Raw genomic sequence first — 16,261 nt, forward strand, 5'->3', positions numbered from 1 at the left:
TCCTTCAGGATGTCTACCACCACATTTGTTTTGGGGTAGAATCCGGTGGCCAAACACACCAGGGTGCGGTAGTCAGGGCTGGTGGACTTCTTTGAAAAAAGATGTACCTCAGGAGGAGCTGTAAAAGAGGAGGAGGAGGAGGAAGAACAGAGTGAGCTCATATAACAGAAGCTGACGAAATGGTATGATCCACATTTCATGACCCTGGACCTCATTATATCATGTCTGGCTGTTCAATTCAATGTTATGTTGTGTAGTGCTTTTTCCAGGCCTGGACTTCCAAAAAGCAAGCAAGGTTCAAACTTCCTAGTGAGGAGAAAAAACCTGCAGCATGGATCACCCTGTCAAGGCACTGCTCTAGTGTGTGAATGGGCACCATGGCCTAGGGTAAATTCTGACTATGCCAGTGCCAACTTTGGCTGGTAGCCCTGCTGGCTGACACATTATTGCCAATGGCATTGCCAAAGATTTGGGTGAAGCCACACATCTTCCAACGACAAGCAAATTTCTCTGACTACTGACGCTGCCTCCATTTACTTTCTACGAGAGGCAATTCTGCACTCCTGCAAGGCACACTGGGATAGCTGGCGACGCGAGGCAAGCCACCGGAAGTGACGGGGAACACGGTGCGATAACCAATCAGATTAAAGATGCGACATGTAAACTGTCACCCCAATTCAAATGTTATTACGACCAATTGTGGGAGGACGTGTGGCTCCACCCTTAAGGCTGCTCCATACTTTCCGCGTTTCGCGTCCGCGGACAGCTGCGGACCTGTACCGGTGGCACGGACGAGCACCCGGTTCCATTCATACTACAATTGAGGGTCTGCGTCGGTCTGGTGTTCCACGCATGCGCATTTCCCGATCTACATTCCATTCCAGCTCCATTACCACAGAGTGAATGCGTAAGTGAATGCGATAAGAAAATTTTCAGTTATGCTGACCTATAAAACGTTATTCCAAAAGCAGAATTAGACATGATATACATTGTTAGAAAGCTTATACTCTCACCTACTGAATAAATGAATTGTCAATCAAGCCATACTGTACTAAAAATGGTGACAACGCTGTAAACAACAGGTGTGGTATTACACACAGCTATTTTTGGAGGTACCCAGGCATCACAAATGCACGTGTATTTCACAAACGGATTGTCCAAGACAATATATGACCACTCAGTCTAAAAAGAGACATCTCTACGTGTTGCATATTTATTTAATATTTAGTCCCAGATATTGACTGTACAATGACATGCTATCATTTTTTAAAACTCTGTCTCGTTTATTTCGTTATTCAGTCAGCAGTGTTTTCACTGCTGTATAGGCATATCTTAGGGCTATTGTCGGGTTTGTCTTGTTGCTATGACAGAATACGATTTTATAGCGGTGAAAGAATATTTTTATGAATGCCTAGCTAGACAATATAAATGTGGGTAATGGCGGATCTCCTCGCACAACTCTCTTCAAAACAAGCATCCATTAAATTTTGTTATCTGGAGCATGCGCAGTCGGCGCGCTTGCTATGCGTACAGTCCGCGCGGTCACAAATTTTGGGCTGCGCGCGAACGTCCACATAGGGGTCCGCGTGGACCCTCCGGACATGGGCGGATGACGACATTTACGTCACGCGGACCAAAGCGGACCCTCGCGGACACGCGGACGCGAAAAGTATGAAGCAGCCTTTAAGGAGGATTCAGTCAGCTGAGATCCATGACTTAGTGCTCTCTAGCTCCCCCTGCTGCACGTTAAGCAACTTTGCTCTACCTTTACAACTTGGCATCAACTTCTGTCTAGTGGGCCGTTGGCTAAACATTACTTACAGGAAGTTTGGAAATCTTGCTCTTGGTACTTCAGAAATTTCTCCAGCCAGTGCACACAGTCCGTCTGTAGGTAACCCTTGGTGTACTGGCTGAGGATAGGCACGTTGTCCCATTTCTTCTTGGTGGATTCAGCTGCGAGGACAGGGGCCACCCACGCCATGTTCTCACTGTCGAAGGCCAGGAAGTCCTCGCCATCATAGCCGTACTGGTCAAAACCATTATGAAACTTCAGCTTGCCATCAGTTGTCTTTTCCACCTGGCAGCCATGCATCCACTGTAGAATATGGACATCTGGATCTGGAGAGGAATGAGGCTGTTAACCCATTGAAGAGTGTTTTTTTTTTTTTTTTGGAAAGTTTTTTTTTATTTTCAAAATTTTGAGTCAGTGTTCTAGAACTCCGCTCCGCTGCTTTCAAATTACCAACAGTGACTGTTACATCAGCATTAAAATGTTTAGTTAAGAACAGGGGTGACATAGCTCAGTTGTCTGGCAGTCGGAGGCTTGCTGGTTCGATCCCCTGCCCTGGGTGTGTCAAAGTGTCCCTGAGCAAGACACCTAACCCCTAATTGCTCCCAACAAGCTAGTACCTTGCATGGCAGCCTTTCACTGTTGGTGTGTGAGTGTGAATGTGTAAATGAGAGGCATCAATTGTAAAGCACTTTGGATAAAAGCGCTATATAAATGCAGGCCATTTGCCATTTACCAACACTGAAATCACATAATTGCAACATCCCACCGTAAAGGGCTAACACAGCCTTCAATGAACATTGTTTGAAAAATAACAGCACGGCATGAACACAGCAACCTGACAACGCTCTAGCCTCATTCAGCCGTGTTTTCATTCATTTACACCAGTGATGGAAGCAAGAGAATGGACTCCTCAAAACATGGCTGGTCTGTGCAGTCTAATATTTTGGCTGTACAGCCACAGACGTTACTTAAATTCTGCGGAAGCATCACGATTTTAACTAGAAGGAGCCTCCGATGTACATTATTTTATAAAAGAAAAATGATAACGATAGTTAATACACCACTCAACTCACACTTTAGTTAGATTCTGCTGTATATGTGTTAATTGTAAAACTCTTCTTTTTCCCCCTTCTGTCTAATTTCTGTCTCGGAATGCCCAATCACATTTACAGTCCTGTTCCGATCTACAGACTCCTTGGTGAAAATCAGTGGAGCAGGCACACCAGAACATGTGTTTTTGTCCTTAAATTCGACCAAATTAAAAGCTGTTTTTTTTTCCTTCATGTGGTTTGTTGAGTTTAGCAATTGCTAAAAGTAACTCACCAACCTGGGTTTGTGAAGAAACAAGGACACGCAGCGTCATTGATGCGAAGCACCATTTGACTACTTGAGTACTAATAGCTCCCCCTAGTGGAGAATATTCAGCCTGCTAATACTGAGTGTGTGTGTGTTCGTGTGTATGCGTGCGTGTGTGTGCATGTGTGTCTGTGAGTGCGTGTGAATGAGAGTGTGTGAGTGAGTGAGTTACAAACCAGGTCCACGAGGTGCTTCACATATAAAAAGTGCAATCCTTGTGTTCATTTGCAAATGAAAGTTAAGGAGGAATGTTGATTTTCTCTGTCTCACCTGATTTGTTCTGGTGCATGCGTTCCATCAGGATTTTGATGTTGACATCAAACCACTGTTCCTTGGTCCGGCGGGTCTGTGTGCCTTTCTCCCAGTAGTCTTTCTCGTTATGTTCTTCCATCCATTTTTCCAACGGCTTCTTGACCCTGTCTTCGCTGTTGTAGATGTCAATCGGCCTGTCGTTCAGAATTCCCATAGCAGTGAACTGATAGACTCCTGGTTGACTGATGGGCTTCGAAAGGGCGGTGTAAATGTAATGAAGATTGTGAATCTCTGGTGGGGAGACAGGCAGAGATAGTGACTGCCATTAGCTGACGCGTCATTTTCATTCCCAAACATTACATTACATTTATTTGGCAGACGCTTTTATCCAAAGCGACGTACAAAAAGTGCATTTCAAGGTCATAGACAACTGCTAAACACAGGTTCAGTAAGGTACAATACTTATTTTGTACAGCTATTTCTAGGCAAGAACACAGTTTAGTAACACAGTTCACACAGAGAACAGTATTCAGACCTAACCTCTGAAAAGCCAACTAGGCAGGAGAATAAGCTACAGTATTAGGACAAATACAAATTACCAAAAAGTGCTGGGATGGGGCAACATGTAACAAGTGTCATGAAAGGGGGTTTAGAGTGAAATATACAGCGTGGTGGTGGTTAGTCTAGGTATAGTCTGAAGAGATGAGTCTTCAGGCCACGGCGGAAGATGGGTAGTGAGGGGGAGGTTCGGAGAGGGACGGGGAGTTCGTTCCACCACTGGGGAGCTAGGGTGGAGAAGCTCTGTGATCCCTTTGGGCGGGTGGGAGGGGTTACAAGGCGTCCTGCTGCCGCAGAGCGGAGTGGTCAAGCAGGCACATAGAATCGAGTCATGTCCTGCAAGTAGATGGGGGCTGTCCTGTTGGCAGCAGTGTAGGCAAGGGTCAAACCACTTTAGAGCAAACCACACCCCGTAGTTGCAACAAATGTTCAAAATCGATTTCATTTGTCAAAACGATGAGAGCGTTGATTGGCTGATAAAAATGACAGCTTGCTGGCAACTACAGGGCGTGGTTTGTGTTAAAGTGGTTTGGGAATCGAAATGACGCTTGGCTGACAGATCTGCCCAGCAATTTATCACCACCTCTGCGTCAAAAAAACAATCCTCAGACAGACTAATCTAACTGCCTAATCAGGCAGTCAAGGGATCAGACCCAGCATACCTCCACAAGATATTCAAACCCTACATGCCAGCCAGATCCCTCCGTTCTCCTACCTCAGGACGCCTAGCACCTCCCCCTCTTCGCACCTGCACTTCCAGAACACGTCTCCTGTCTGTTCTGGCCCCACGATGGTGGAATGACCTCCCCGTGGAGGTCACAACAGCTGAGATACTGACCCAATTCAAACGACGACTTCAGGCTTCACCTCTCCCCATCCCTCCCTACCCCCCTGTAAATGACTGTAAGCTTAGGGTTGTAACTAGGCAGCTGTTTCGTAGGTGACTTAGGTGCATTAACTGTCTTAACTACTACTTGTATTTTTTCCATAGGCTGCGTTGTTGCCGTTCTCGTTGTTAGTGTTAATCAGTTTAACCTTCAGGATCCAAGTTGAACTATGTGGTTGTTCCCTGCACTTGGACCGGTACTTCTCTCTAGACGTTTTGTCATACTTGTTCCTGGTTATGGTTATACACTTTGTTGTACGTCGCTCTGGATAAGAGCGTCTGCCAAATTCCTGTAATGTAATGTAATGTGATGTAACTGGAGTACATCTGGTCCTTAGGTTAATTTCACATGTGATGTTTTTTCATAAGGACCAGATGTACTCCAGTTAGATTAGTCTGTGAAATTAAAATATTGACATTGACAAAATTTCCCACGTGAACTGGACATTTTCATGTGGGATTGGCTTTTTTCATATGCGAATTAAAATTTCCACATGTGAAAAGAAAATAGTCTGCATTGAGTCATTTGCATCTTCACATTTTGACATGTCACTGACTTCTGAACTACAAATTCCTGTGAGAACAAAACATGTGACTTGAAATAACATAGGTTACATGTGTACTCTTCAAATGTTGGGTGCCCACGTGTGGTTTTTGAACACATGTGGTTTCTGAACATTTCAGATTTTCCGTAAGGGTGTCCCTTAATATTGAGAGACCAGTTCAAGAAAATGCTAGGCTTTATCCGTTCTTATTTAACAAGATAAACCTTTTTGGTCCCCAGAATGTTCCTGGAATGTTTGAATAAATGTTCCTGTAGTGTTTTTACCTGGTTTCATATTGTCCCTTTAACATTGTTGACAATCTTCAAGGATGAATCCTTGACAGGTCACAGTGTATTATTCAGATGTATTCATTTCATTTTTTTTTTAAAAAGAATTTGACTTGTGTATAGTATTGTGTTCCATTTTAATATTTTTGTAACACTCTTAAATGCAACACATGATGCCTGCCATTATTTTTTTCACAATTATATATATAGTTTTTTGGACGTTGTGATTTCCAGTTCATTAAATGCGTTGCATCAAATTAATGGCTTCAAAATTAATACACATTCTCAAACATTTATCTACACAAAAGCAACAGCAACAACAGGACTGATGACAAAATTACCCCTCAGGAAAGCGCGTGCGAAAGTCAGCACTGGATGTGCACGCCCACCCTCAGTAGTTTGCAGGTAAGTGCCACCTGCCGCGCGCATTAATCTCAATGCTATCACGACGCAGAAAACGATGATCGGTCCAAACTGTCCGCCGCGCACTAGAAGAGACAAGACGGATTCGACGAGCTACGCGGTGAAGTTCCTCTCACAACTCGACCACTATGAAGTGTACACAGTACTACATTCTAGTTGTATCTATAATAGACATGTTGTTGTTTTAATCTTTTTTGCAGATATGTCCCTGAATAATAAGTCCCAAAATATGTGCACCGGATTTGATACAAAAACATTTATCCAATCTGGGAGGCACAGGTTTAGGCCTCACTGCTGCCTTTTCTGTCAACAAATCAGTTTTTTCTGCTCTCTCATCCTCACACTTCTTTCACTTCTGTTCATCTTTACAGTTTCTTCAGGCGTCTCTAGAAGGAGGTTGTTTACACGTTTACTCAGTTTTCATGTTGGCCATTGCCGCATTCCTACCATAACGCATAACCGCACCCATGCACTCTCTGAACAGATAAAGCCGCAAATTACGTGACGTCACTTAATAACACGCCTCCACCTCTAGTTAAGAACAACACCTTTTGTGACTTTTAACACAGCCTGTGTTAAACTGTCTCCATTTGTAACACATACATCGTATATACTTGTAACACAAAAGTAGTAACTTAGACACATAAAGTGTGTTTGTATATCAACACGTTTTCTAGAGTTCATATCCTGATCGTGGCAGTACAGTACCCTGGAAAAACCAATCTCTGTTGTGCTCTGTAATTCCATTCCCAAACCACTTTAGCGCAAAGGGCCTATATTCTACCGGTCAAATGCCCGGTGGACCGACCTACTTTTGGGCCAGTGGGCCTTTGGTTCATACTGACCTGGCCAAATTTCAGTGGCCCATTGGTTCGTTTCTATACTGACACTGGGCTGTCCCAATCACATGCCTAGGCCTCACCCCTCGCTGTCCGTTTCTGCCGTTGAGACTCGAGTCGACATCACCTCAGCCTCGTAGTCGGTGCGGTGTGCGATGGAGAAAGGAAAGCGTAAAAGTGGTGCTGAGAAATTGCGGGAGAAAAAAATAAGAAAGCTGGCGGAGGATGCCTCAAAATGTGTCAAAATAACTTAAATGTTTGCTGGAACGACTGTGGGGGCTCCTGCAGTACCTACTGCTGGCAGTCAGCACCAGCAACAGGTGTTTAAAATCAGAGATGTGACGGTCCAAGATGAGGCAGACAGCGAGACAGCTCTGATAGTGAGTTCTGAGCAGGATGAACCAGAAAGGGCAGACGAGGGACAGTCACAAAATGAGCAGGATAGTGAAGCTGAAGTGGTAAGCAGCAGCATGTGGTTAGTCTGTCACTGTCAAGCAAAACTATAAGCTATTAATGACGTTAGCATTGTTTGGCCGCAAGATAGCGTTATCATTATCAATGTTGGGGAGACACCATGGCTAACTATGAACTGTCGTTAGCTTAGCTCTCTTGTGTTTTCCTTGATGAGCTAAAAATGTTGTACTGTGGTTCTTCTGCCTCTGATAATACATTGTCTAAAACACATTTAATTTCGCCCTGCAGATCGGTCTGGTCACTCAGGCTATTAAACGGATTTCTCTCGTCCTGAGATATGGCAGGCCAGTCTAATATGGGGCGGGTTTAATAAGATTTATACATAAACAAGTCGATCAAAAATGCTTTTGGGCTTTTTCTTTTCTTTGAATATTTTAACAGAATGAACAATAACACCTTGTGTTCTCAAATTCTTATGGCAAAAACGGAAACACTCGGGACACATCACTACTACACTATCAGAGGTGTGAGCGGAGGAGCGAGAGAGAGGTGCATGTCGAGACTAGTCAGCGCGAGCGAGGTAGTCTACGAATGAGGAGGCAGGAGAAGTAGCTAAGTTTGCAAGGAAATAATAAATAAATGTATGGAATAGGACTGCACGATTCGTTGTAAAAAATAAAAAAAGCACGATCATACATTAATGCGATCTAATTTCTAAATGACGACGATTCTGATGCATTTGCGTTAAATGGAGAAAACGAAACCGAGTGAAAGCGAAGTTGCCTTAGCATTTAGCATGTTTCTTATATTATATTTTGGATGTATAATTACTGAGTGTATGAATTACCTTCGCCTGGCTTACAAGGAGGATAGCTAACAGCCACATTCGCTAACGTTATCTGGCGAAGCCGAAAAGCAATCTTAGCATCAACATAATTATCACACGAAATAAAGCAGCAATTCAGGAAAGCCGAATATTATTTATCTAGCTAGCTACGGAGATTTGTTCACTTGTGCAATATTTAGCTTTACCTATCTACTGAAATGTAGCCCTGTCACGCTATTATTTTATCTTGATGGCTGTCACAGTGAACATTTTCCCACCATCCCCAAAAATATATATATATATATATATTTTTTCCGCCATCGTAATTTGAGTTCGCCCGAGTTCATTGTACTAGCCTACTGGGAGGGAATGCTGACTTCAGCTGTCTACTTTTCTGTCATTTTAAAATCCATTTTGGTGGCATTATTAAAAATTGCTACAGTAAAATTAGTCAGAAATGGGGTAGGATGTAGACCACGACCCCTTCTGCCAGGAACAAGCGTCAGAAGTTTGTGAACTTTTACATTTGGAGAGAAATTCTTATACAAAAAAAACACTTTTTCAATTGGCCTCTATTGGATTGCATGTAAAGTTTGAGGTGGGATTATTAAAAATGCAATAGTAAAATTTCTCAGAAATGGGGTAGGATGTAGACCACTTCAGAAGCCCTTCTGTAATAATTAAATGTCAAATTTTCAGAGAGAAAAGGCCATCTGTCAACTTTTCAATTTCGATACTGATGGAGAACATTTTTAAAGTAAAAGCTTAGTTTTAGGTCTAAAATGGAAAATGTTATGTTTCACTTTAGTTTTTTCGACTTACCGCTCTTAACAGTGGCAAAAATACAGAACAGCGTTAGGAAAATCATCTTCGCACCAATTTCCCAATCGATAAACCAAGGAAATAGTACAGTGTCCACTTGAGTGTTTCCATAAAAATAGGAAACGTATTTTCCCGTCCGATCCGAAGACGCTAGATAACAAACGGAGTCACATATTCGCGTAATAGCCACCAGTTCTGCACTTCCGCATCAATGCAGTTACACCTGTTATACGGTCTATGGGTCACACCCAGAGACTGGTTACACCCACTGAGTGGCAGAAAGACTGCGGAGTGATAGCGTTACAGTCTTATGTATAGGTATGGGGCATGCCCCCGCCAAGGCGTAACTTGGCGGGATGGCATACCTGCCATCCCAATAGCTACAGTCTGATCTTGGCCAAAGAGAATGCGAGGAGCCAAGAGCGCAACAGGAAACAGAAAAGGGGGGAAGGGTTTGGCTGTTGCTCCCCTGGTCCCAGCACCCTTGCTGCATGAGGGAGCCTTAATTGTTTTTGCATCGTACAGCTGTGATTTCACATCAGACTCGGCCAGTAAATCCCATGCAGGCCTACATCCAACACGTCTCATTTCCCTGCATGGCGTTGACAACTAATCACAAATGTGCACCCTTAAACAAAAAATAAAAAATTTAAATGATATTTTAATCGTTTCCTGCTGTTCCTCCAGAGAGTGAAGCACATTTCCATTTGCCTTCAGGATTTGTCCTACGGTTACGGGATTAAAAGCATTGGGAGGAGAGAGCCAATCACCACGTGGCTCCTATTGTCTCCCACTGTGACATCATCAGCCCCGTGCATTCTGTCTCCGCCCACGCAGGGACAGCAGTGTGGGCACAGATCGTTCAGCCTAACCATTACATTACAGGCATTTAGCAGACGCCCTTATCCAGAGCGATTTACACAACTTTTTTACATAGCATTTTACATTGTATCCATTTATACAGCTGGATATATACTGAAGCAATGTAAGTACCTTGCTCAAGGGTACAACGGCAGTGTCCTTACCCGGGAATCGAACCTGCGACCTTTCGGTTACAAGTCCAGTTCCTTACCCACTGTGCTACACCTCCGTCCCAGAACCTCCGAACCAGATAGCCAGCTGCTCACATTCTCTTTGCTTAACTACAGGAGGCTGCTGGGGCAGTTTCTCTGTGTGATGTTCTGTGTAAGGACCCACACGCAGACCAGGGAAATCCAAAAAACGTCTTTATTCAGTCCGAGGTTCGAAGCCAGGTAATCAGAGAGGACGGTGCCGAATCGAGTTTCCAAAAGAATAGTGAAAAGACAGGCAAAAAAATCAAAAACCAGGAGATCAGAATGGCGAAGGTACAAAGGGACAGGCAAAAGAGAAGTCAAGGCAAAGCGAAGGTCGAACCAGAAGCAAACAAATCCAAAAGGGGCAGGCAAACTCAAAGTCGGGCAAAGGGGTGTCGCAGGAATCTCGATAGACAAAGGCTTACAAATAATCGGCACAATGAATACGATCAACGTTCTGACTCTGAGCTGGTGGAAAAGACTGACATTTATACACTGGGGAAGGTAACAATCAAGGAGGGGTTAAGTGAGTGAGGGAGGAGTAACAAACAACATCCAGGTGAAGAACATTAGGAAAACTAATTCAATGACAGGGGACTGACAAAACGCGGACTGGAATCACATAGACAACAATGATAATAGACGGCCTGGGTGAAGCAGGTAAAACACGTGCAGAGAGAGAGAGGTGAAGTCAGAGCAAGAGACAGGTGCAGGCAATTGCAGAACTCAGCGTTAGAGCAGGCTAGAAAGAAAAGGGGCGGAGCTACAGCGCAGCATAGAAAAGGGGAGACTGGTTAATGTATTAATATAGTGATCTAAACTATCAAAAACCCAAAACTAGTGTGTGTTAGTCCATTAGTAATATTCACATGTTAGTATATTAGTGAGGTTAGTACTTTACAATCTATAAGTTAGTAGGGATTAGTAGAAATTAGTAAAACTAGAAATAGGCAGGAAGTAAGTAAAGCGAGACTGGAAAGAAGGGGGGAAACCACGAAAACCCGGAACCACCCGAATAGTGAAATCACACAAATACAGGGGAGTGAAGCAGCTCAGGGAACACAGACACAGAGACAGTACTGGGGAGACAAGTGACCGGGAATACAGACTACAACACTCTGGCTGCGTTCTCCAGTAGTGACCTTAAAAATAAGACGTGGCGTGTACTGGTGGTGAAATCCTTCAGAACACCACAGAACAAGAGTGCTCGCCTGCCCTATCTCTTCCTCTGTCTTTCCCTCTCCACCCCCTCTCTTTCTCCCTCTTGCCCCCTCTCCCCTTCTCTCAAATTCTCTTTCGCCCCCTCTCCACCCCTCTCTCGCTCTTGCCCCCTCTCTCCTTCCCTCAAATTCTCTTTTGCCCCCCTCCACCCCCTCTCTCTTCTGCCCCCTCTCTCTCTTGCCAACTCTCCCCTTCTCTCACATTCTCTTTCGCCCCTGCCCCTCTCTCCCCCCTCTCCCTCTCTCTGTCTGTACGCCCCCCTCCCCCCGCCAGGTGAGCAGGCCACAGACAGGTAAACTCCCAGCAGCCCCTGTGTTTGTGTCTCACTGCAGGTACCAAAAGGCTGATGTGCAGCTCTGCCAAGTCAAATAGCCCTTCATCACAGGTCTGGGAGTGGCACCAGGCAATGTCAAACACTGGTCTCAGTTTTTAAAAGACACAAAAGCTGTAGATCAAGCTGTATGTGTGGGTAAATGTGAATGTGCATGAGTGTGTGTTTAAGCGTGTGTTTGCTGATTTGCGATAATTTGCACTTCATTTCCCTCTGCTTATAATACAGCAGGGCCCCTCTGAACTCCCTGCTGATGGAAGCACCCCTCCCCCTCCCCTCAGGGCAGACTCTCTCCACACGCGCTGTTCTTTTCCACAATGTCGCCCGGATCAGAGCGTCACCGCCACTCGCGGACTCTTCCGGGTTTGACTCATACGCCCGGCCTACGCCTGGTCACGGTTAAATTTGCAACGCGGCGCTCCAGTCGTCTCAGCGCCGCCGACTGGCATTAGGGTTTTTTTCCCGTGCCATTAAACGGGTATTTTCAGTCCGAAATCACGCATAATAATTGCCACTGTGCCTCGGCGATAAACAGCTGCGTTTTGACAAATGAACGCGACCTTCAAAAAGAGGGAAGAGAGTGACCAGGCAGAAACCGCGGGAAAAATTATAGGGATGATCACAGGTGTTGATTCGCAATCCACCGTAAACCGGTCTTTAGCACGCCGCACCGGGAAAATATTTCTCCGACAGAACGAATAAAGCGCGGAAAATGCCTGTGACTGAATCGCGTTTAAATATGTTGGGGTCCAGTTTCACCAAAGAGCTTACCTAGTCAATGTCAAGTCCCGTGATCTTTTAATTTTTTTTTGTTCATCTCATCTGGCAGTGCGTTGGCCTTTGATTTTATTTATAACACTGATCGCAAAGCCTCTTGTGCCGTTCTTTATCCATGTTCTGCTCACTCTCCTTAATGACCAGCAAGCCGGTGATCCGTACTAGACCTCTCCGACACATTTGCTCAGCGCTATGTATGCCATAATTAACCGTCAAAACCTTTTCCGATTTCCAAGCAGGAATCTTACCGTTGTGGACGTGCACAGTGAGGTGTCCAGTGTTAATTAAACTCTAAGTACATATGAGACCATAAACTCTGTGGTCCTGACAGCACAGGGAAGTCATGACCGTACGTATCACTCCATTTTGCTATAAGTCCCTGTTAGCAACAAACAGTTGTGGAAACGGTTTAAAAGCACACAGAATGTTTGAAAACGATATTGCATCATTAAAGGGACCATTATGACATCATAATGTGCGGTTATTTCCAACAAACCTTTTGCTGCAGCTCCTTGTTAAAAGTAATTACACTATGTACCTTTTTTAATTTAGGTGTAAACGTCTGTATGCCTACTTAATAATGAAACATTTTAATCCACGCCGTCATCTCAACATTTATGAAATAAATACTTTATGCAAATGAGGTGGACGCACCTACTCTACCCACCCGAGGACGCATTTATCAAAACAGTGGAGAAGGCGGAGCCAGGCCGAAGCCGGTGAGCGCATTTACGCTTTGAACAGCTGCAATAAACCTTTGTGGAAAAAGTATGCAAATGTCTGCAAAATATATTGCATCATAAAAGGGACAATTATGACATCATAATGCGCGGTTCTAATTTCCAACAAACCTTCCTCTGTAGGTGTCTGCGCAGGTCCCAAATGGTGTGAGTGGTTGTTTTTTAACTTCCTTGGAATGGCCCGTTCTGTCTTATCATTCTTATGGTCTTACGTAATCACGATTCTTTGCCTTTGGACTCAATGAGGTCAGCAGTCAGCTTCAGTTCAACATAATACTACATCAGCAACACCCCAAAAATTATTTACCTGGCGTTGATGGTATTTAGTTCCGATCTGACCCTGTTACAGAGAAGGGGCTGTTAGGAGCCAATGTTCCTGTAACACACCGACTTCTTTTGTTGGGGTTTGGCGCCCTCAGGTGGTGAGTTGAAGAACAGTTCCGGATCAGACTAGAGGATTCCACTACAGGTGCAAAACACCAAAGGGTTTTCGGTCTTGATAACGTAGCGACGGTAGGTAGTGAAGGCGAGGGTCCAACCGGACCACGGGTAGCAAAGAAAGGCAAACATGTTCAGCGTGAACGGTAAGTCTTGTACACGGTCACTGTGTAATTAACACAGAAGGGAAACCGTCCGTATCTTAGCACCCCGCCAGAACAGCCCCTTCCAAAGCTGCGCAGAATTAGCATTTTACTACCAGCAGTTCCTGCTTAAGAATTCCCCCGGTTGCCAGGGGATACAGTGAGTCTTGGGGGGGGGGGGGGGGCAAACCCCAATGGATGGTGGGGTGCTGGGTTGGGCCCCGGGGCAGTGGATGGTGGGGTGCTGGGTTGGGCCCCTGGGCAGGGGATGGTGCAGGGCTGGGTTGGGCCCCAGGGCAGTGGATGGTGGGGTGCTGGGTTGGGCCCCAGGGCAGGGGATGGTGGGGTGCTGGGTTGGGCCCCAGGGCAGGGGATGGCTGGGGTGCTGGGTTGGGCCCCAGGGCAGGGGATGGTGGAGGGCTGGGTTGGGCCCCAGGGCAGTGGATGGTGCGGGCTGGGTTGGGCCCCAGGGCAGGGGATGGTGGGGTGCTGGGTTGGGCCCCAGGGCAGGGGATGGCTGGGGTGCTGGGTTGGGCCCCAGGGCAGGGGATGGTGCAGGGCTGGGTTGGGCCCCAGGGCAGTGGATGGTGGGGTGCTGGGTTGGGCCCCAGGGCAGGGGATGGTGGGGTGCTGGGTTGGGCCCCAGGGCAGGGGATGGCTGGGGTGCTGGGTTGGGCCCCAGGGCAGGGGATGGTGGGGTGCTGGGTTGGGCCCCAGGGCAGGGGATTGTGGGGTGCTGGGTTGGGCCCCTGGGCAGTGGATGGTGGGGTGCTGGGTTTCCCATAGTTTTCAGGATGTTATTCCAGGAGTGTTATTGGTTTTGAGTAACACTTTGTGTTAGTGAAGTAGTGGGAGAAATTCTTTGATTTTAAATAGTGAGCTATTGAAGTGCCATCTGGGAGGATGGGGTTGGTGTTCTGTCAGGAAAGTAATACTGATGGTCAGAGATAATGCTTTGGAAGAATAAAATACATTGTTTTAATGTGAGTAGTCCTGTTTCAGTATTCTTTATTTTACTCCTGTAATGAGCAGAATCCGGATAATTGCATAACCTCTCACCAGTCCCCAGTAAATTTTTAAAAATATCTTCAGTTTTTAAAATTCATATTATGAAGTTACTATGAACAACATTTACATAACTTTTGTTTTTACAAGGAGAGCAGCCCATCTTGCAGTCTGAGGGACAAATCTGTGTTTGGTGGACTGCATAGTGCAACTATACTGGCACGAATAGAGCCAACTGTAAAGTTTGGTGGAGGAGGAATAATATTCTGGGGCTGTTTTTCATGGTTTGGGCCCCTTAGTTCTAGTGAAGGGAAATCTTAATGCTACAGCATACAATGACATTGTACAGAATTGTGTGCTTCAACTTTGTGGCAACAGTCCGGGAAAAAGCCCTTTCCTGTTTCAGCATGGCTGTGCCCCCAGGCACACAGTGAGGTCCATATACAAAGGGTTGCGAGTTTGGTGGGGAAGAACTAGACTCAACCCCATCAAACACCTTTGAGATGAATTGGAATGCCGACTCCAAGCCAGACCTACTGTCCAACATCAGTGCCCAACCTCACTAATGCTCTTCTGGCTGATGGAAAGAAATCCCCACAGCCATGTTCCATAATCTGCTGGAAACCCTTCCCAGAAGAGTGGAGGCTGTTACAGCAGCAAAGGGGGGGTCTTACTCCATATTAACGCCCATGGTGTTGGAATGAGATGTTCAACAAGCACATATAGGTGTATATAACACCACCCAATAAATGGTGAAAAGTTGCTCTCCTTTACCAGGCATACTAGAGGAAACAGATGAGACAATAGCTGATATTACTGCATTATACTCATGAAACACACAACACATTTTCATTTCACTTTAATAAAGATTATCATCATCAATAATAAGTTTAATCTGTACAACTTTTTTGTGAATACTCACAGTTTTAAAGAAAATTTTAAAGGAAAGGGATAGTGGAAATCACACCAGAGAAATACCATGTTTGACGAAAGTCTTCAGTATTAAAGTAATAATCTCGAAGATTTTCATTAAATGTCTGTTAAGTCACTATCTATTGCCGAATTAGGTAACACAATGGTGATTGAGCATATTATTATTTTAATTTATATTATTGTTATTATTATTATTTATGATTAAAGAACTGGGTGTCTGTGGCGACATTCCCAGGAAAAAATCATAAGCGGCGCATAGTTAGTGACGCATTTTCCATCACCCATCAGTGGTTGGTCCGCCAGAGAGGGTAGTCAGAGCTAACGCAACAGGCTCGCTCTTCAACCCACTTGTGTGTGAGCGGCGTACTGTTTTTTCCGATGTCTGGTAGCGTTACAATAACAGAGCAAGGGGGGGGGTTATGGAACCCTAAAAAGTTTTTGTGTAACATGAGAGGTCATATTATTTGTTGATGTAGATTTCGTATTACATTTGATGACAATATAACGTTACTAAATTGCATAGCTATTTGCACAGCTAACGCTAGCTACCAGACCATGTCTAGAAAGACAACATTAGTTTAGACAACGTTGCGCACAGTATCCATCTCTCATATCAGG

The 16,261-nt window shown here is 45.0% G+C and overlaps 1 protein-coding gene and 1 long non-coding RNA gene across 5 annotated transcripts in view; one reads left to right on the top strand and one right to left on the bottom strand.

Moving 5' to 3' along the window:
- The window catches only part of LOC135262129 (uncharacterized), a 66,022-nt gene that overhangs the window by 10,759 nt on the left and 39,002 nt on the right, over positions 1-16,261 (bottom strand). For 3 of the 4 annotated variants that reach the window (XM_064349005.1, XM_064349006.1, XM_064349007.1), the window contains one exon: positions 3,419-3,691. The exons of the other annotated variant lie outside the window; for it this stretch is intronic. In XM_064349005.1, the coding sequence (XP_064205075.1) occupies positions 3,419-3,691 (273 nt within the window). The remainder of the gene's footprint in view (positions 1-3,418; positions 3,692-16,261) is intronic. 4 annotated transcript variants of the gene reach the window in all.
- Positions 1-16,261, top strand: part of LOC135262144 (uncharacterized) — a 36,219-nt gene that overhangs the window by 4,594 nt on the left and 15,364 nt on the right. The gene's annotated exons all lie outside the window — the stretch shown is intronic.

This window comes from Anguilla rostrata, chromosome 8 (assembly GCF_018555375.3).
Source record: "Anguilla rostrata isolate EN2019 chromosome 8, ASM1855537v3, whole genome shotgun sequence".
NCBI classification, from domain to species: Eukaryota; Metazoa; Chordata; class Actinopteri; order Anguilliformes; family Anguillidae; genus Anguilla; species Anguilla rostrata.